Here is a 21360-nt window from a genome sequence, read left to right as displayed (position 1 = left end):
CAGTGTAGAAATATATATCACAGTAAAATCACATTTCTGACTGCACTGGGTTTTTAATATGTACGAAGAAAAACCCACTGACTTTCAACTTACAAATGGTGAACTAACAAAATGCATTTGGTTAAATAATAAACATTTAGAAATGTTAATAGCAGTTTAAAAGGACTGCAATTCTGTCATCATTTGATATCTCAACAGTGCAATGCACCCTGTGAAATACTTAGAGCTCATCATTTCAGTGAACAATATTTCACAAGTCATGAGGTACTATAGCACCCCAGCAGCAGCCTCTGTGGACTCTCCAAAAGCCAAAAACCTGTGCAGCTTAAATTCAAAGTCTATGGGCTGCTCCTGAGGAGCTCTGTACTTCTTGGTCATAGTGGAGCCCAGGTAGGAGATAAGCTCACAATTCTCCTCAAATGACGCCAGCTTCTTCTTGTACTTCTGGCGGATGTAGTCCGAGTTCCTGGGGTTGAAGGCTGAGGAACGGAGAGAGGGATGGAGGGAATAGGGAGGGAGCACAGGAGGAAAGAATGGACAAGCAAGATAATGCAGAGTCAAATTATAATCCGAGACCAATGCACTGCAAATATAGCATGACCAGGGACCGTGTGACATTATGGTGATGACAAACTTGGGTGTGTGAAGAGCCTTAAGGCTCCTCTCAACGATTTTTGCATACCTTTCAAATAAAATGCCAGATAATGGAGTGCCGATCTCTTCGGACTGAGGTAGGGGAACTTTGGTTTGAGACAACCGACGGCAGTCAGAGCTTTAATGATAGATCTTGCCACGCCCTGATATGGAACACAAAACCTCTGGTCAACATACAGTATGTCAAATGCACTGTAGTGTAAACACACTTCAGCTATTTTTATTCAGATTAAGTCCCTCCAGTAATTACATCCAGAGTGCCTCCCGGTGTGTGTGAGCCTCAGTCTCACCTGTTCCATGTAGCCTAGCATGGGCAGGGAGGTGAGCTGCACAGGCTCACTCATAGGAGGCAGCTTGTCGGGCAGCTTCTGGTTCCAATAGGTCTCAGGTAACCTGAGAGGAGGAGCAAGAAGTTGGAAGAGAACTGGTTTGGGTTACCTAACAATATTCAAATTGATAATTTGAGATCACACCAGGTTCATTGCATCAGTCTATTACTGACCTCAGAAACCTGTCCTGTTTCTGTTCGTTCTCGAAAATGTAGATTTGTTCCCGATATTCCACAGAGTACTCCACGCTTCCACGAACCAGGGCCTCATACCTGAGGAGAGTTTCAAACTAAAAGCAATACATCTCAAAGGCACTAAATATGAAACGGAATCAACTGAGAGCCTTCAGCAAGCAGCCTGTCTTGGAGGTAGGATGAGAGCATCAATCTGTGACGTTGTAAGGTTGGACCCAGGTGCAGAGAAGAGAATCACCAGCAGCAAGAGCAACATCATTGATATTTACAGAGAAAAGAGTTGGCCCAAGAATTGAGCCCTGTGGCACCCCATAGAGACTGTCAGAGGTCCGGACAACAGGCCCTCCGATTTGACACACTGAACTCTATCTGAGAAGTAGTTGGTGAACCAAAAAAAAGACAGGGCAGGATGGATATAGGTCTATAACAGTTTGAGTCTGTCTCCCCCTTTGAAGAGGGGGATGACCGCGGCAGCTTTCCGATCTTTGGGGTTCTCAGACGATACGAAAGAGAGGTTGAATAGGCTAGTAATAGGGGTTGCAACAATTTATGCGGATAATTTTAGAAAGAGAGGGTCCAGATTGTCTAGCCCAGCTGATTTGTAGGGATCCAGATTTTGCAACTCTTTCAGAACATCAGCTGTTTGGATTTGGGTGAAGGAGAAGCGGGGGGAGTTTGGGCAAGTTGCTGCAAGGGGTGCTGAGGTGTTGGCCCGGGGTAGGGGTAGCCAGGTGGAAAGCATGGCCAGCTGTGGAAAAATGCTTATTGTGACAGTGTTTCCTATCCTCAGTGCAGTGGGCAGCTGGGAGGAGGTGCTCTTATTCTTCATGGACTTTAAATTGTCCCAAAACTTTTTGGAATTAGTGCTACAGGAAGCAAATTTATGTTTGAAAACTGACTGAGTATATTGGTTCCTCACTTCCCTGAAGAGTTGGATATCGCGGGGGCTATTCGATGCTAATGCAGTACACCACAGGATGTTTTTGTGCTGGTCAAGGCCAGTCAAGTCTGGGGTGAACAAAGGGCTCTATCTGTTCTTAGTTCTACATTTTTTGAATGGGGCATGCTTATTTAAGATGGAGAGGAAAGCACTTTTAAAGAGCAACCAGGCATCCTCTACTGACGGGATGAGGTCAATATCCTTCCAGGATACCCCGGCCAGGTCGATTAGAAAGGCCTGCTCACTGAAGTGTTTCAGGGAGCGTTTTACAGTGATGAGTGGAGGTTGTTTGACCGCTGACCCATTACGGATGCAGGCAATGAGGCAGTGATCGCTGAGATCTTGGTTGAAGACAGCAGAGGTGTATTTAGAGGGCAAGTTGGTCAGGATGATATCTAAGAGGGTGCCCATGGTTAAGGATTTTGGGTTGCATCTGGTAGGTTCCTTGATAATTTGTGTGAGATTGAGGGCATCTAGCTTAGATTGTAGGACGGCCGGGATGTTAAGCAAGTCCCAGTTTAGGTCACCTAACAGTACGAACTAGATGGGGCGATCAATTCACATATGGTGTCCAGGGCACAGCTGGGGTCTATAACAAGTGGCAACGGTGAGAGACTTGTTTCTGGAAAAGTTGATTTTTAAAACAAGAAGCTCGAATTGCTTGGGCACAGACCTGGATAGTATGACAGAACGCTTCAGGCTAACTCCTCCCCCTTTGCAGTTCTATCTTGTCAGAAAATGTTTTAGTTAGGTGTCACGACTTCCGCCGAAGTCGGTCCCTCTCCTTGTTCGGGCGGTGTTCGGCAGTTGACGTCACTGACCTTCTAGCCGTCATTGATACATTTTTTATTTTCCATTGGTTTTGTCTTGTCTTCCTTCACACCCGGTTCCAATCCCATTAATTACATGTTGTGTATTTAACACTCTGTTTCCCCTCATGTCCTTGTCTGAGATTTTTTATTGTATGTGTTGTGCTAGTCATGTGTCGGTGTGCGACGGGTTTTGTACCCACTTTTATTATTTTTTGTATATTTTGGTTTTTGGCGTTTATGAGCGCTTATTACACAACTCCGTTTATACCAAGTTCGTTTTCCTGCGCTTGACTTCCCTGCCACCTACACACACTCATTACATTAGGGATGGACATTTCAGGATTGTAGGTGGCCTTCCTAAGCCAGGATTCAGACACGGCTAGGACATCTGGGTTGGCGGAGTGTGCTAAAGCAGTGAATAAAACAAACTTAGGGAGGAGGCTGCTAATGTTGACATACACTAAGTTGACTGTGCCTTTAAACTGCTTGGAAAATTCCAGAAAATGATGTCATGGCTTTAGAAGCTTCTGATAGGGTAATTGACATCATTTGAGTCAATTGGAGGTGTACCTGTGGATGTATTTCAAGGCCTACCTTCAAACAGAGTGCCTCTTTCTTTGACATCATGGGAAAATCCGTTCTGTCTCCTAGAGATTAACGTACTTTGGTGCGAAAAGTGCAAATCAATCCCAGAACAGCAGCAAAGGACCTTGTGAAGATGCTGGAGGAAATAGGTACAAAAGTATCTATATCCACAGTAAAAAGAGTCCTATATCGACATAACCTGAAAGTCCGCTCAGCAAGGAAGAAGCCACTGCTCCAAAACCTCACCAGACTACGGTTTGCAACTGCACATGGGGACAAAGATCGTACTTTTTGTAGAAATGTCCTCTGGTCTGACGAAATAAAAATAGAACTGTTTGGCCATAATGACCATCGTTATGTTTGGAGGAAAAGGGGAAGGCTTGCAAGCCGAAGAACACCATCCCAACCGTGAAGCATAGGGGTGGCAGAATCAAGTTGTGGGGATGCTTTGCTGCAGGAGGGTCTGGTGCACCTCACAAAATAGATGGCATCATGAGGTAGGAAAATTATGTGGATATATTGAAGCAACATCTCAAGACATCAGTCAGGAAGTTAAAGCTTGGTCGCAAATAGGTCTTCCAAATGGACAATGACCCCAAGCATACTTTCAAAGGTGTGGCAAAATGGCTTAAGGACAACAAAGTCAAGGTATTGGAGTGGCCATCACAAAGCCCTGACCTCAATCCCATAGAAAATGTGTGGGCAGAACTGAAAAAGCGTGTGTTAGCAAGGAGGCCTACAAACCTGACCCAGTTACACCAACTCTGTCAGGAGGAATGGGCCAAAATTCACCCAACTTATTGTGGGAAGCTTGTGGAAGGCTATCTGAAACGTTTGACCCAAGTTAAACAATATAAAGCCAATGCTACCAAATACTAATTGAGTGTATGTAAACTTCTGACCCATTGGGAATGTGATGAAAGAAATAAAAGCTGAAATGAATCATTCTCTCTCCTATTATTCTGACATTTCACATTCTTAAAATAAAGTGGTGATCCTAACTGACCAAAAACACTAATTTTTACTAGGATTAAATGTCAGGAATTGTGAGAAACTGAGTTTAAATGTATTTGGCTAAAGTGTATGGAAACTTCCGACCTCTTAAAAAGCCAGAGACCTACAGAGAACCCATGCCCCCCTGTGCCAGCATTGAAGAAGACTGGTACTATAATGAATAGATAGGAGTAAAGCCAGTGTGTTGGCTACCTCTGCCTCCCATCCAGGTAGGTGACGGGGCAGTAGCCCTTCATCTCCACCTGCTTGGGGAACCTGGCCTTCACCTGGCCGGCCGTCAGCTTCTTGGGCAACATGTGGGAAGGGGGGAGAGCGTGTGGGCAGCCCGGGATCACAAACTGTTCTGGAGTCTCAAGGAAGAGCTTTTGTAGATAGGGGTACAAGGCAAAGAGAGAAATCAATATAATTTTACCTCTGTTAATAGTTCCTGTGATGTAATCATATACATTATACCTTTTAACCACAGATCTCAAAGAGCACTTTACACACATTACATGCAGGTAAGTCACCAAATCATTGATAACTGTCACCAGGTATGAGACCCACCTCCAGGTACTCCCGAGAGCACATCTTGTAATAGTGTCCCCTGAACTCAGCGGCCAGCTCCAGAGATGTAGTGAGAGAACAGTCCACCAGGTGTCGATGGAGGGCGAGGCTGACAGGGCAGTAATAGCTAAACTCACCCAGTCGAGACTTTAGCTCCTTTGGTGTGATGCACAGCCTGTCGATGCTAGCTGCATGGCCTGTAGGGGCCAGGGTCAAAGACATAGGAGAAGCAGCAATCTCATAAGACTTTAATATTTTCTGAACAAAAAAATTAACAATATCAAAGATTTTACTGAGTTACAGTCCATATGAAGAAATAAATGTATTAGGCCCTAATCTATGGATTTCACATACAGAAATGCATCTGCTGGTCACAGATACCTTAAAGGAGAAGGGCCTCACAATGGGCCTCAGGATCTCATCACAGTAATTATGTGCATTCAAAGTGACATTGATAAAATGCAATTGTGAGGGCCTCCCAGGTCGCGCAGTGGTGGCACAGCTGGCGCTGTACTGCAGCACCAGCTGTGCCACCAGAGACTCTGGGTTCGCGCCCAGGCTCTGTCGTAACCGGCCGCGACCGGGAGGTCCGTGGGGCAACGCACAATTGGCCTAGCGTCGTCTGGGTTAGGGAGGGCCTGGCCGGTAGGGATATCCTTGTCTCATCGCGCACCAGCGACTCCTGTGGCGGGCCCGGCGCAGAGCACGCTAACCAAGGTTGCCAGGTGCACGGTGTTTCCTCCGACACATTGGTACGGCTGGCTTCCGGGTTGGATGCGCGCTGTGTTAATAAGCAGTGCAGCTTGGTTGGGTTGTGTATCGGAGGACGCATGACTTTCAACCTTCGTCTCTCCCGAGCCCGCACGGGAGTAGTAGCGATGAGACAAGACAGTAGCTACTAACAATTGGATACCACGAAATTGGGGAGAAAAAGGGGGTAAAATTCAAAAAAATAAAAATGCAATTGTGTTTGTTGTCCTTAGCTTATGCCTGCCCATGCCATAACCCTACCGGCACCATGGGCCACTCTGTTTACAACGTTGACATCAGCAAACAGCTCACCCACACAATGCTCAACACATACAGTGCCTTGCGAAAGTATTCGGCCCCCTGGAACTTTGCGACCTTTTGCCACATTTCAGGCATCAAACATAAAGATATAAAACTGTATTTTTTTGTGAAGAATCAACAACAAGTGGGACACAATCACGAAGTGGAACGACATTTATTGGATATTTCAAACTTTTTTAACAAATCAAAAACTGAAAAATTGGGCGTGCAAAATTATTCAGCCCCTTTACTTTCAGTGCAGCAAACTCTCTCCAGAAGTTCAGTGAGGATCTCTGAATGATCCAATGTTGACCTAAATGACTAATGATGATAAATACAATCCACCTGTGTGTAATCAAGTCTCCGTATAAATGCACCTGCACTGTGATAGTCTCAGAGGTCCGTCAAAAGCGCAGAGAGCCTCATGAAGAACAAGGAACACACCAGGCAGGTCCGAGATACTGTTGTGAAGAAGTTTAAAGCCGGATTTGGATACAAAAAGATTTCCCAAGCTTTAAACATCCCAAGGAGCACTGTGCAAGCGATAATATTGAAATGGAAGGAGTATCAGACCACTGCAAATCTACCAAGACCTGGCCGTCCCTCTAAACTTTCAGCTCATACAAGGAGAAGACTGATCAGAGATGCAGCCAAGAGGCCCATGATCACTCTGGATGAACTGCAGAGATCTACAGCTGAGGTGGGAGACTCTGTCCATAGGACAACAATCAGTCGTATATTGCACAAATCTGGCCTTTATGGAAGAGTGGCAAGAAGAAAGCCATTTCTTAAAGATATCCATAAAAAGTGTTGTTTAAAGTTTGCCACAAGCCACCTGGGAGACACACCAAACATGTGGAAGAAGGTGCTCTGGTCAGATGAAACCAAAATTTAACTTTTTGGCAACAATGCAAAACGTTATGTTTGGCGTAAAAGCAACACAGCTCATCACCCTGAACACACCATCCCCACTGTCAAACATGGTGGTGGCAGCATCATGGTTTGGGCCTGCTTTTCTTCAGCAGGGACAGGGAAGATGGTTAAAATTGATGGGAAGATGGATGGAGCCAAATACAGGACCATTCTGGAAGAAAACCTGATGGAGTCTGCAAAAGACCTGAGACTGGGACGGAGATTTGTCTTCCAACAGGACAATGATCCAAAACATAAAGCAAAATCTACAATGGAATGGTTCAATAATACACATATCCAGGTGTTAGAATGGCCAAGTCAAAGTCCAGACCTGAATCCAATCGAGAATCTGTGGAAAGAACTGAAAACTGCTGTTCACAAATGCTCTCCGTCCAACCTCACTGAGCTTGAGCTGTTTTGCAAGGAGGAATGGGAAAAAATTTCAGTCTCTCGATGTGCAAAACTGATAGAGACATACCCCAAGCGACTTACAGCTGTAATCGCAGCAAAAGGTGGCGCTACAAAGTATTAACTTAAGGGGGCTGAATAATTTTGCACGCCCAATTTTTCAGTTTTTGATTTGTTAAAAAAGTTTGAAATATCCAATAAATGTCGTTCCACTTCATGATTGTGTCCCACTTGTTGTTGATTCTTCACAAAAAAATACAGTTTTATATCTTTATGTAAAAATACAGTTTTATATCTTTATGTTTGAAGCCTGAAATGTGGCAAAAGGTCGCAAAGTTCAAGGGGGCCGAATACTTTCGCAAGGCACTGTAGTCTGTGGTTGTGTGGCCGGTTGGACATACTGCCAAATTGTCTAAAACAAGTTTGAAGGCGGCTCATGGTAGATAAATTAACTTTCAATTCTCTGGCAACAGCTCTGGTGGACATTCCTGCAGTCAGCATGCCAATTTCATGCTCCCTCAAAACTCTGTGGCATTGTGTTGTGTGACAAAACTGCACATTTTAGAGTGGCCATTTATTGTCCCCAGCACAAGGTGCACCTGTGTAATGATCATGCTGTTTAATCAGCTTCTTGAAATGCCACATCTGTCAGGTAGATTTTTACCTTGGCTAAGGCAAAATGCTCACTAACAGGGATGTAAACAAATATGTGCACAAAATTTGAAAGAAATAAGCTTTTTGTGCATAATTTATGGAACATTTCTGGGATCTTTTATTTCAGCTCATGAAACATGGGACCAACACTTTACATGTTGCGTTTATATTTCTGTTCAGTGTAGAATATATACAAATAATTACCAAAGTGAATAGGCTTTTTCTATAGTCTCTCTAGACTGCATATATTACCGGTGCGTATTTTCTCCAGGTAGGTGTGGATGTGTCTCATGCTCATGCGGGCCTCATCCAGGATTCTGTTCCAGACCCACCACTTGGAGTTGTGTCCATCCACAGAGACCCAATTCTGGTAATGCTGCTGGTAGTGCTGCCTCACTGCCTCCACCTCATGCTTGAAATTAGAGTTACGGATGTTCAGGATCTGGGGGCTGTCATGCATCAGGTGGGGACTGCCAGGGGAGGGGGGATAATTAAGTGACAGTTTAAACCAAAATGATAACAAGATGAATCCATGTCCCAGGTAATCTGTTGTGTAGATGCAGCTACATGCCCTAAATCTTAAATTAATGGGAAGCATAGACACTGTCAAAGTTGATTAATTTCAGGACGTGCTGAACTTTCCTATTCATTTGAGATTGATGCATATAGCTGGATGTACAGTACACAATAGTTTTGTCTTCTCTGGTAGGGCCATCTAGTGCCACCCCTCTGACCTGTTGGGTTTCATCTTGTCACTGAGGCCTCTCTTTAGCACCTCCACGGTGTCCAGCTGCAGCTCCACCACAAGCACTGGGATAATGCTCCGAGCCTCCATCAAATCAGCCTGCTTACGCGTCATAGGGAAGCCATCCAACACGTACCTGAGATAGGGAAGGAAATACAGTCAATAGAATATGTCATGGAAATAGAATGAATAGCCTAGTCAACCTTCTGGTTGGCATACAATGAAATGTTGCTTTTGGTCGGTTCATTGGTCTGTTCAATACAACCTTTTTCCAGCTTTTGATTGGTCTGCATGGATCACCAAATTACTGTCTCACTGGGAATTACTGACTTTTAATGTTTTATGACATCATTCAGAATGAAGCCAGACATGAGAAAGAGGGAAATTGAACACTGCCTATATTTTTCAGCCAAGGTTAGCTGCCTTACCCTCTGGTGCTGCAGACCAGGCTCATGAGGGCTACCTCCAGACACTGGATGGCCAATTCATCTGGCAAGGTGTGGCCCTGGGAGAGGTGTTTCATCATCTGGGTGGCCAGCTCTGTCCTACCCTGGCTGGCCAGCACAGTCCGCATCACGTCCCCAATGGACAGACGAGTCAGGCTGTACTCATGGGCAAACATCCTCGCCACTGCACAACACATATAGATATGGGTGTGTTCTCTGTTTGGGTGAGCTAATGTACAGCTGGATTGGCAGAACTGGCCTGAGATGGTCTTAAATCTAAGTTTGTGTTAGAGAGAATCAAATCCTAATGCATTGTTTGACAAGTTACAATAAAGGGAGTTTTAGTGCATTCATAGAGGAGAAAAGAGTTTAAGAATCAAATAAACATATTGCAAACAATCCTTACAAAAGTGAATTACATTCACTTACCACAGAGCTAAATTTGTGATGAGAACAGTGGTGTAAAGTACTTAAGTAAAAAAACTTAAAAGTAGTACTTAAGTCGTTTTTTGGGGTATCTGTACTGTACTTTACTATTTATATTTTTTACAATTTTTTACTTCACTTCATTCCTAAACAAAATTATGTACTTTTTACTCCATACATTTTCCCTTACACCAAAAAGTACTCATTACATTTTTAATGCTTAGCAGGACAGGAAAATTGCCTAATTCACACAATTATCAAGAGAACATCCCTGGTCATCCCTACTGCCCCTGATCTGGCAGACTCACTAAACACATGCTTAATTTGTAAATGATGTCTGAGTGTTGGAGCATGCCCCTGGCTATCCGTAAATTAAAAAAACTAGAATATTATGCCGTCTGGTTTGTTAAATATAAGGAATTTTTTAAGTAACTTTTGATAAGTAAGTAACTTTTGATACTTAAGTTTATTTTAGCAATTACATTTACTTTTGATACTTAAGTATATTTAAAATCAAATCATCTTAACTTTTACTCAAGTACTTTTTCCACCACTGGATGAGAACTTGTTTAATATGCCTCTATGTGTTGTGAACTCTGACCTGTGGTTTTGCCTGACTTGGGGGGTCCGATAATGACCAGTTTGATGGGAAGGGAGGGGTTGGGTTTGGGCTGCTTCAGGTACTTGATGGGGTTGAGGATGAAGGTGTTCCTCGTCTCCTTGGAGGCGAAGAAGTAGATGAACTGATGGAAGAGCACGGGGTAGGATGTGTTCAGGGGACCCTGCACTGGCTGTATCAGGTCTCCCTCTGTGTACTAAAAGAGGAACACATGGGATCTGCTATCAGTCACATTACAACATACAGCGATAAACAGAAAGTTAGTAGAAGATAAAAACATTTATCACACTATGAAGAAATCCACATCCACTGAATTAAACAGATTGGGATTTGAATAGAGAGAGTGTGGGTCCCGGTTTATACTGACCTTGACGGGGTCCCAGCAGCCGAAGAAGCTGTTATACTTGAAGGAGTAGCAGAGCAGCTTGCGGGCCAGGGTATAGCTGATGGGCTGGCACTTGTGGAAGTGGGCCTCCCGGTTGGTCACCAGAGGCTGAACCTTCTGAAGCAGCTGGTAACGCACGATCCTGGACTTACGGCCACCGTTGATGGTCAGCTTAGGGATCTGGTTTTCATCCAGGAGTTCCTGAACAACAAACAAACAGTTTTATATTCTGTACTGATACCGTATACTGTATCTTGTTTTTTGTGTTATTATTTTTCACATTTTCTCTCTGCATTGTTGGGAAGGGCCCATAAGTAAGCATTTCACCTGTTGTTTACGAAGCATGTGACAAATAAAATGTGATTGGATTTATAATGGCACTTTGGGTTACAAATGTATTATTATTATTATAATGCCTGTAACTATATTAAGGCCTGTTCATAGCTGGACAGTATGTGTGTCTCTGTACCATCATCCTAGTGAAGTTGGCGTCGTCTGTTTCAAAGCGTTCCCCGATCTCCATCTCCAGCCTCTCCTCAGCAGCCGCTTCTGTCTCCTCATCCTCCCCATCATCCTCCTCGTCCAGAGTAAACTCCTCAATCAGCATGGCTTCGATCTCCTCCATCCCCTCCTCTTCCTCATCAAACTCCTCCTCATCCTCCTCATCCTTCACCTGGCACACAGAGATAGACTGTAAGGACCAGTGGATGACAGAGTCCCTACTTATCAGGGTCTAATCATAAACTCTTCCCAAACTAATATAGCACAGACCCATATCAGCCTCAAAGAGTCACAGCATCTGTGCTTGTGACAATGAAGGACTACCTTTGCAGCTGGTTGCTTTGAGGCATGCTCTGTCATGAGCTCAGCCCTCCTCCGGGTGATGGCCTCCTCCTGCATCAACAGAAAGAGAAAGATTGAGGGGGGTGGGAGAGGAGGAGATATATTAGACAGAGAGAGATAGAGAGAGAGAGACCAGAGAGAGAGAGAGACCAGAGAGAGAGACCAGAGAGAGAGAGAGACCAGAGAGAGAGAGAGACCAGAGAGAGAGAGAGAGAGAGAGAGAGACGAGGGGGGAAGATAGAGAGAGAGGGAGTGAGAGTGTGTTAACATGACCTCTAACACCTCCCTTGAGCATTGAGCCTCTCTACTGTCTCCACCTTCTCCCCCACTTGGCTCCCTGTCCTGAAGCCCTAGTCATCTGTCCTGCTCTCCTCTCACCCGTAGTTTGTGGCGTAGATCCCTGACTTGTCTCAGCTGTTCTCTCCTGCGGTCACGGCGTTCTCTCCAGCTGGCTAGGCGAGGGGGCAGCAGGCGCCGCACGACGTCTCTCACGTCCACCGTCATGACCACGGCTGCGTCCGGGAACAGCCGGCGCTCCACCATGAAGGACACGTCCTCAGGGTTCTGGGGGAAACCCTCCAGGATGAACCCTTTCGATCTGGGGTAGGGATGGGGGTGCAGCAAATCAGTCAAGATGGGAAGTCAGTGGGCGAGAGTGCCTTGTGTGTCAAGATGAGTCTATGTGTGTGTTAGTGAAATGTCTTGGTACTTGTATGGCTCCTGGTCCCAGAACTGTGGCAGCATCATCTCCATGATCTCCTGAGGCAGAGGCTCTCCATCAAACAGATAGGACTTAATTGCCTCCTCCTCGTCACTCAGCCCCACCCCCTGCTAGCAACATACACAGCAACACAGATAGCCCACCATTCAATCCCTGGGGAACAAGCTGAAATACTGCACCATAACAACTGTGATATGTGACAGTATCATATCCTTTACCTCTGCTGCTGGGGCTTCCTCTGGGCTGTCCTTCCCACTGTGTTTTTCCTCCTCGTCCATAGAGGGCACTGCTGCCCCTCCCTGTGCCTGCAGCAGAAGGGCTTCCAGGTCTTCAAGGGGCTCCTCAGGGGGTTCCACCTCATCAGAGTAGGGCACGCGGGCCTGGGTCTTCCCCAGGATCAGCTCCTGCAGGCACTCCCTGAACTGGATGTGAAAAACCCCCAGTTTCTCCGCCAGCCATTTCCCGTGGGTGGTCTTATCAGAGCCCCTCGTACCCAGCAGGAAGACTCTCAGAGCTGGGGCCTGGGATGGGGATGAAGGGGAGGTGGAGAGGAAGAGGGTTAGAATATGGGGGTCAAGTGGAATCATTATTTTATCATGGATTCACTTGTCTTAGCTATTTGGTCATTTCAGACATTCATAGATTCAATTGTTCAACAAGTTATCCAGTAGCTCTTACTTCTTCACTGTTTCTCTCTGTCACTCTTCCACTCCCTCCCTCCCTCCCTCCCTCCTCTCCTACCTGCAATAGCTGTGTGTGTGAGACGTATGTCTCGGGGCTCAGTAAGAAGCGTTCCCTGGCCTCAGTACTAGAGAAGTAGTAGGCTTTCTCTCTGTACTTGGCAGCATATTCATCCAGACAGGGGATCAGTGCCCCGTTCTCCTTCAGGGACACGGGACAGAAGTGTTGGGTGTCCCCCATCACCCTCTTAGACGCTGCCTCCTCCTGGATACAGCAGGGAGAGAGGAGAGAGAATGTCGTAAAAATGTCACAGAAAAACAGCAGTATGGGATGATGGTAAACAGACATGGACAGGATGTTTTTGGTTAGAATACCTATACTGTGAAGTCTGAAGCAATTTTATATTCAGCTACAGTGCATTTAATTGGAGAATGTGTACAAGAAATGTGTAAGGTCTAAATTGCCAACTACTATACGTAATTAGTGGGTTTCTCCATGTAGGACGTACGTCTGTCTCCTGTTCCTCCTCTCCCTCTGCCTCCTCAGGTTTCTCCAGCTCAGCCAAGGCCTGAGCGTCCTCCTCCTCCTCATCCAGGTCTACTCCTGACAGCTCCCAGCCCACGTACTTAAAGGGCTCTTGGGAAAACACACATCAAGGTTATTAGGTACCTAAAGTGCCTTCAGAAAGTATTCCCTGCCCTTGACTTTTTCCTCATTTTGTTGTGTTACAGCCTATAATTTGTGTCACTAGCTAACACACAACAACCTATAATGTCAAAGTGGAATAATGTTTTTTGAAATGTTTACAAATGAATAAAAAATAAAACGCTGAAATTTCTTGAGTCAATAAGTATTCAACCCCTTTGTTATGGCAAACCTAACAAGTTCAAGAGTAAGCATTTGCTTAACAAGTCACATAATAAGTTGCATGGATTTACTCTGTGTGCAATAATAGTGTTTAACAGAGATGACTACCTCATATTTGTACCCCACACATACAATTATCTATAACGTCACTCAGTCGAGCAGTGGATTTCAAACACAGATTCAACCACAAGGACCAGGGAGGTTTTCCAATGTTTTACAAAGAAGGGCACCTATTGGAAGATGGGTAAAAAATAAAAAAGCAGACATTTGAATATTCCTTTGAGCATGGTGGTTATTAATTACACTTTGGATGGTGTATCAATACAACCAGTCACTACAAAGATACAGGTTCCACAATACTAACCTAATTGACAGAGTGAAAAGAAGGAAGTGTCACGTTCTGACCTTTATTTCCTTTGTTTTGTATTCATTATTTAGTATGGTCAGGGCGTGAGTTGGTGTGGGCAGTCTATGTTTGATTTTCTATGATTTGGGGATTTCTATGTTTCGGCCTAGTATGGTTCTCAATCAGAGGCAGGTGTCATTAGTTGTCTCTGATTGAGAATCATACTTAGGTAGCCTGGGTTCCACTGTTTGTTTGTGGGTGATTGTCTATGTTGATTGCTTGTTTCAGCACAGTTTGCATTAGCTTCACGGTTGTTATTTCGTTTGTTGTTTTTGTATAGTGTTTCAGTGTTTTCTTTATTAAAATTCATGAGCACATACCACGCCGCATTTTGGTCCTCCGATCCATCTCGCCTCTCCTCTTCAGATGAAGAGGAGGACGACCGTGACATGAAGGCTGTACAGAATACAAATATTCCAAAACATTCATCCTGTTTGCAACAAGGCACTAAAGTAAAACTGCAAAACATGTGGCAAAGAAATGAACTTTTTGTGTTGAATACAAAATGTTATATTCAGGGCAAATCCAATACAACACATTACTGAGTACTACTCTCCATATTTTCAAGCATAGTGGTGAATGCATCATGTTATGGGTATGCTTGTAATCGTTAATTAAGGATAAAAAAATAAACAGAATGGAGCTAAGCACAGGAAAAATCCTTGAGGAAATCTGGTTTAGTCTGCTTTCCACCAGACACTGGGAGATTAATTAAACTTTCAGCGGGACAATAACTTAAAACACAAGGCCAAATCTACACTGGTGTTGCTTACCAAGAAGACAGTGAATGTTCCTGAGTGGATGAGTTACAGTTTTGACTTAAATCTACTTGAAAATCTATGGCAATACCTAAAAATGGTTGTCTAGCAATGATCAACAACAAATTTGACTGAGCTTGAAGAATCTTGAATAGCATAATGTGCACATGTTGCACAATCCTGGTGCGGAAAGCTATTAGAGACTTACCCAGAAAGACTCACAGCTGTAATCGCTGCCAAAGGTGCTTCTACAAAGTATTGACTCAGCAGTTTGAATACTTACGTAAATTAGATATTTAATTTTCAATACATTTGCAAACATTTCTAAAAACATGTTTCACTTTGTCATTATGGGCTATTGTGTGATTCTGATAACTATGTGACGTATAGGTGAGAATATATATATTTTTTATTAATTTTGCATTCAGACTCTAACACAACAATGTGGAATAAGTCAAGGACTATGAATACATTCTGAAGGTGCCTTATAACTCTGTCCTCTGCCACACTATTTGACCAAGCCAGTATAGTCACTCAACCTCAAACACTGCCATCCTCTCAGTACCCTGCCATACTCTCAGTACCCTGCCATACTCTCAGTACCCTGCCATACTCTCAGTACCCTGCCATACTCTCAGTACCCTGCCATCCTCTCAGTATCCTGCCATCCTCTCAGTACCCTGCCATCCTCTCAGTATCCTGCCATACTCTCAGTACCCTGCCATCCTCTCAGTACCCTGCCATCCTCTCAGTACCCTGCCATCCTCTCAGTACCCTGCCATCCTCTCAGTACCCTGCCATACTCTCAGTATCCTGCCATACTCTCAGTACCCTGCCATACTCTCAGTACCCTTCCATACTCTCAGTATTCTGCCATACTCTCAGTACCCTGCCATACTCTCAGTACCCTGCCATACTCTCAGTACCCTGCCATACTCTCAGTACACTGCCATCCTCTCAGTACCCTGCCATACTCTCAGTACCATGCCATACTCTCAGTACCCTGCCATACTCTCAGTACCCTGCCATACTCTCAGTACCCTGACATACTCTCAGTACCCTGCCATACTCTCAGTACCCTGACATACTCTCAGTACCCTGCCATACTCTCAGTACCCTGACATACTCTCTTTTACCAGCACAAAAATCCACATGTACACACCCTGAGCCCCCCACCCCCTCCACCTACACAAACACCCTAAGCTGAAAACTCACTCTCCATGTGGAAGACCATCTCCTGGACCAGGTCCTCAGGGCTCTTGCCAGAGGTCTCCAGTACATTGTAGCTGCCTGTGATAGAGGACTCCATGCTCTCCCAGTCCATCACAAACTGCTTCAGCTGCAGCTTGAATGGGTTCATCTCTGGACCGTCTGGATAGCCTCTCTTCCACACTGCAGGTAGAGTCACATCTGAAGAGAGAGAGAGAGAGAGAGAGAGAGAGAGAGAGAGAGAGATAGAGAGAGAGAGAGAGAGAGAGAGAGAGAGATGGATGGATGCAGGTGGCACTTTACATCAGAGATATAATAATAATCATCATCATCATATCACAAAACAAAACTAAATGTTTTCACATTGCTCAGATGGTCATTGCTCAGTCTTACCTCCACCTTTTATGCTGATGGTAGGTGGGCTTTTGTCAGCATCGTCTGCATCAGATTTTGCAGAGCCTTCTGCAAAGCAAATTAAGAGGATACATTGAAGATAGATATGAGTATACAAAAGCTGTGATCGTAGAAGGCAGCATGATGTGAGAAGCATACCAGTAAGTCATGTTTTTGAGGATCGAGATCGAGAATGACAACATTTAGTTAAAATGGAACAGTACCCTCCACCTCCTCTTGCACTGCCTCCAGTTTGGCCTGAGGATCTGTTGGCTTAGGATCCTCCTCTGGGTCCTGCTGCATACGGTTTCTACAGAAGGCCACAAACACACATACAGCAAGTTGAAACTGGTTAACTCAACCATCCATGTTGGCTCCAACAATGCAGAGGACCAACACATCATTCCCCCTCCATTTTAGCTCTACTCACAAGGAATATTGAGCCTCCTGGGCCTTCTGTTTCTGCTGTTCTTCAAGCCTCTTGATTACCTTGTCAACCTCCTCCCTGTTCTGTTCATACATCCTCTTCAATACTACCCTACCTGCAACAGAAATATTCTACATTAGTATAGAACTACAAATATGGTAGTCTTCAGGTGAATAATACAAAGGCATTACTATGGTAGTATTTGTAGTTGTGAGTTGTAGTTTCTCCCACCTTCCCCATCGTTGTCTTTCAGGCAGAACAGGATATCGGGCATGATCCCATCGTGGAGATCCTGAATGGTGGCCAACTGGGACCTGTTCCTGGGAAAGTTGTCCAGCACCCACCCTCTCTTGATCTCTGAGTCTGCATCGGCCATCTCAATCTGGAATACTCATTTGATAGAGAACATCAATGCCATTCCACAAGGCATAGTTTTTTCAATTTGGAAGGATACTGTGCACACGTTCAACTATTTAATCTTCAAGGTAATTTACTTGACTTGACTTCAGACAAACCTCTCTGATGTGATTCTCCAGCACCTCTGCATACAGGTCCAGAGAGGGCGGGGTTACAACCTGCTCCGCCTCCTTTAAAGCCTCCTCCACGATGGCCTGTACATCTGGGTGCTCCTCTGTCACCTCCATCATCACTGTATCCCAGCAGCAGCAGCAACAACAACAACACCTCAGCAGACACTCAAACAGAGTAACTGACAAGTAGTGGGACTGTATGGTTGTGTTGCTCACCTTCCTCAGTCTGTTCACTCGAGGAGTGGGTCGTGGATGTCGCTGTGGGATGACATCAGAATCACCAGTTAGACTAAATGTGTATGTCTATTAGGCAGCACATACCTGTTTGTTGGTTAGAGTCTGATTTACTCACCTGAATCATTGTCATCAGACTCCTCCTCACTGATGTTGGATCTCATGTTTACTGCAGGAAATCCACATTTGATTACATTTGACTAAATGCTCATTCTATAAATGCTTTGCAGATGACAACACAAGAAACCGAGCAAAGGATTGATACACTTTTTCACCATGCAATCGTCATCATCACCACCATAATCATCCCATCACTCACTGGACCCGTGGGTGGCGTCCAGTTCCATCTTGACCTTGACCCTCTCGATAGCCATGAGGGTGGAGTCTCTCTTGACCTTCTCCAGCATGTCCTGTTTGACCTTGGCGATGACTGGCTTCATCAAGACCTCCATGTCCACCAGTTCTGCTCCGTAGTGCTGGGCCAGTAGGGCGCACAGCGTGCTCTTGCCTGCACATGGAGGCCCGATCACAGACACCTTGCAGGGCGGCCGCGGCATGGGTGGCAGGAGGTACCGCCGCGGGTTCAGCATAAACCTCCCCAAGGCCTCCTGGGAAGACAGGATGTAGATTTTGTCCATGAACCTGAAGGGGAGCGGGGAAGGAGAGTTAATGGCTGGAATGTGTAGACACAAGCAACAGAGACACGCACACACACTCTCACTCACCTACTCACTCACTCACTCACTCACCCCACAGAGAACTCGGGCTTTCCCTTGATGATCTTGCCTTCCTTTAGGGCCACAGGGCAGGCTCTACACCAACGACTCCTCCTCCACCTGAACCCAGGGGCCACTGTCTTAGAGGAGGACATGGTCCGCAACAGCTCCTCCTGAGAGAAGACATCAACACAGACAGCCAATGGCAGTTACTATCCCATAGCATTGGTCTACCATAACCTGTTAACATTGTGCTAGCTAGCTACATTGCTTGCTGCTCAAGGGCCATTGACTAATCTTACAATAATAGATCTGAGTTTAGGGTTTTCCACACAAACAGTAGCATAAGCGAGAGGCTGACCGTGTCAATCTCATCAGGCAGCTCTTCCTCGTCGATCTGGAGCAGCCGAAGGGGGACAGCAACCCTCCTCACTGCCATGGACTCCAGACGGAAGAGCACTGACTACACCAGGGACAAAACCATAAACAACCAGCTCGTCAACCAGCAATTAAAACACAGAAGTCAGCCTTTACCTACAGGGACAGTCACTGTGGTTAGTTGTAGAATGGATAATGAAACTGCAGCCAACTCAAGGGTTTTCAATGTGACTAATGTATTGACAGAGGACTAAGGGTTGCATTGCTTATTCCCTCAGAAATGGAACTCCTCTTTCCAAGAACCCCCTCTGATCCCACCATGAACAGTTCCTCAGGGTTTTTATTCCCATCCAGCTCAAACAGGTGCAGGGAAGCATGGTCTGCCATGTAGTCCTGGAAACAAACAGCATGTCAAACAGCATGTCGGTAGCCATGGCAGTTAATCAGAACAGAGAACTATGTCCATCTAGTAATACACTACATCTCTATCACTGATCAAGATAGAACACTTGATGATGAGTCAACAAAGTGAATGGAGTTGTTGTCAGAAATTGGCAGCCATTTTAGGTGTGTCCTCTTCAGGCCTCAGTACGCTCACCTCTAGAGGTCTGAGAATGGTGTCCTTGTACAGGAGAACCCTGCGGTAGGCGTTCTCTGGGAAGTTTTCCTGCGCTCGCACCAGCTGGGTAATCATGTCCTTCTGCAGCTCGCGCTCCTCCACCTGATCAACAAATAAGCAACCGACTAAATAAACAAACAAACAAACAAATCACATAGAATAGAGTATAACAACATCTCCAATAAGGGTAGTATAAATCTGTTCATGTTGGCTGCACCTCCTCTGCCTCCTCCAGCTCCCCTTCCTCCTCTTCCCCCTCATCCTCATCTGTCTCATTCCTTTTCTTGGTGGTCTCTTTCTTCACAGGGTCCCACTGCTCCCTGAGGAACACCCTGCCTGTCAGGGGGTGCTGCCTCTGGCCCGCTAGGCGGTGGATCAGGTCCCTGTCCGCACACTGGGGATGGAACAGCTCAATAGAATAAGTGGATAGAAAAGTAACGCAATGAGGATACTTCAGGCCAAGGACAGTTTCAGGATTTTACTGTTATTTCACGGTCGATGGTGTAGTGTAATGGCCGTAACTAGCTGTAAAAGTTTGGCTGTGTCTTGTTAATTCAGCACAAGGCACAGTAAACTAACTCAAGGGAGAAGAAGATAACCTTGATGTTTATGATGAAATCGGGTGCCAGTCTCAGGTTCTTGATGAACTCAATCTGCTCCAGTATCTTCAGGTACTCCTCTGACATGGAGGGCAAGCAGCTCAGCACATAACCTGCCATACAACACAATACTGACATTTTCCTGAAACTGCACACACTTCAAACATACACAAAACATGCAGCACTGTGTTGAATCTAGTGAGTATAATGTAGTTAGGGATTAAGGAACAACAAAACAATGTCGATTAGGCTAGCAAAATTAGTTGAATTACCGTAGTGCTCGACCTCTGGTGACTTGAGTCTGTCCAGAATCAGCTGGACCACCATCTCTTCTGAGATACTTTTCCCTTCATTCAGAATCTCAAGAAGCTGAAACCATAAGATGGTAGTTGAAAAGTCATTCATGTAAATCTGCTACTGTACAGCAAATTGAGGATGCACAGTGGAAACTCACCTCTACTCCTTGAGCTCTTTGATCATTGATGTGTTGGTTGAGCAATTCTGTGTCTGAAATTAATGTATAAAGACGTGTTCAGATACAGAAAAGGAGAACAGGACATGATATTAGGAACAGAAAAACAGGTTGAGATAGGGAATATTTACCATCAATCAAGACACACTTCCAGGACTGGGCTAATTTTGTGGCAAGAGTAGATTTGCCAACCCCCTGTATAGAATAACAATATAGTAGGTCAGTGTGTGTGTGTGTGTGTGTGTGTGTGTGTGTGTGTGTGTGTGTGTGTGTGTGTGTGTGTGTGTGTGTGTGTGCGAACCATATTGATAACTCACTGGCTTCCCAATAATGATGAAGCAGGTCGGTTTGGCAAGAAGAAGCTCAATCTCAGCTTCATCCTCAATGAGGTTGTCAACATAAGTGTTCATGACTGGGGTTTCTAGAACATTTGATGATACTTCCCCTGAAATATGCAATGACAAACAGCCACGAAAGAATGTTATCATTTCAAGCAGTTGACAATCAGCTGATAAGGTTGTTGTAACCAACTGTCACAGGCAAACTCTAAACTGTTAGCTAACGTTAGTTTAGACAATTTTGAATACCCCTAGTACTACCTAGACAGTGAGTGGTTTAATAATACTGCAACGACATAAGCTAGCTAGCTACATTTGAAATGACATTTAACTTACCATTTAATAATTTTCCATCTGTTTGACTAGGTACTCAAAACAAGTTAGCCATTGTTATGTGCCTGCTATCCATATAATTTTCTCATGCCTCAACTTTGTTGTGCGAGCGTAACC

The 21360-nt window shown here is 44.9% G+C and overlaps 1 protein-coding gene across 2 annotated transcripts in view; it reads right to left on the bottom strand.

The window, feature by feature from the left end:
- Positions 1 to 33: 33 nt before the first annotated feature.
- ak9 (adenylate kinase 9) overlaps positions 34 to 21360 on the bottom strand; it is a 21391-nt gene continuing 64 nt past the window's right edge. The window contains exons 1-38 of one of the 2 annotated variants that reach the window (XR_002473301.3): positions 21247 to 21360; positions 20890 to 21017; positions 20704 to 20767; positions 20555 to 20607; positions 20373 to 20469; positions 20101 to 20213; positions 19719 to 19895; positions 19481 to 19603; positions 19201 to 19275; positions 18866 to 18967; positions 18538 to 18677; positions 18108 to 18430; positions 17907 to 17957; positions 17771 to 17812; positions 17540 to 17673; positions 17256 to 17406; positions 17028 to 17139; positions 16822 to 16907; positions 16598 to 16666; positions 16211 to 16405; positions 13473 to 13600; positions 13025 to 13228; positions 12502 to 12804; positions 12272 to 12393; positions 11941 to 12160; positions 11545 to 11613; positions 11189 to 11392; positions 10702 to 10920; positions 10317 to 10530; positions 9272 to 9473; positions 8833 to 8979; positions 8351 to 8510; positions 5075 to 5271; positions 4721 to 4890; positions 1157 to 1255; positions 945 to 1047; positions 683 to 797; positions 34 to 479 (exon numbers count right to left, since the gene is read on the bottom strand). The exon at positions 21247 to 21360 is cut by the window's right edge and continues 64 nt beyond it. Coding sequence is in view for 1 of the 2 variants with exons in the window: in XM_021600718.3 (XP_021456393.3) it covers positions 268 to 479; positions 683 to 797; positions 945 to 1047; positions 1157 to 1255; positions 4721 to 4890; positions 5075 to 5271; positions 8351 to 8568; positions 8833 to 8979; positions 9272 to 9473; positions 10317 to 10530; positions 10702 to 10920; positions 11189 to 11392; positions 11545 to 11613; positions 11941 to 12160; positions 12272 to 12393; positions 12502 to 12804; positions 13025 to 13228; positions 13473 to 13600; positions 16211 to 16405; positions 16598 to 16666; positions 16822 to 16907; positions 17028 to 17139; positions 17256 to 17406; positions 17540 to 17673; positions 17771 to 17812; positions 17907 to 17957; positions 18108 to 18430; positions 18538 to 18677; positions 18866 to 18967; positions 19201 to 19275; positions 19481 to 19603; positions 19719 to 19895; positions 20101 to 20213; positions 20373 to 20469; positions 20555 to 20607; positions 20704 to 20767; positions 20890 to 20982 (5346 nt within the window). In the remaining variant the exon portion in view is untranslated. Of the gene's footprint in view, positions 480 to 682; positions 798 to 944; positions 1048 to 1156; positions 1256 to 4720; positions 4891 to 5074; positions 5272 to 8350; positions 8569 to 8832; positions 8980 to 9271; positions 9474 to 10316; positions 10531 to 10701; positions 10921 to 11188; positions 11393 to 11544; positions 11614 to 11940; positions 12161 to 12271; positions 12394 to 12501; positions 12805 to 13024; positions 13229 to 13472; positions 13601 to 16210; positions 16406 to 16597; positions 16667 to 16821; positions 16908 to 17027; positions 17140 to 17255; positions 17407 to 17539; positions 17674 to 17770; positions 17813 to 17906; positions 17958 to 18107; positions 18431 to 18537; positions 18678 to 18865; positions 18968 to 19200; positions 19276 to 19480; positions 19604 to 19718; positions 19896 to 20100; positions 20214 to 20372; positions 20470 to 20554; positions 20608 to 20703; positions 20768 to 20889; positions 21018 to 21246 lie in introns of both variants that reach the window. The other variant, XM_021600718.3, reaches the window with a different exon arrangement.

Source organism: Oncorhynchus mykiss, chromosome 4 (genome assembly GCF_057628025.1).
Source record: "Oncorhynchus mykiss isolate SJ-2025 chromosome 4, ASM5762802v1, whole genome shotgun sequence".
Lineage (NCBI taxonomy): Eukaryota > Metazoa > Chordata > Actinopteri > Salmoniformes > Salmonidae > Oncorhynchus > Oncorhynchus mykiss.
This window is presented reverse-complemented; position numbering and strand designations above follow the sequence as displayed.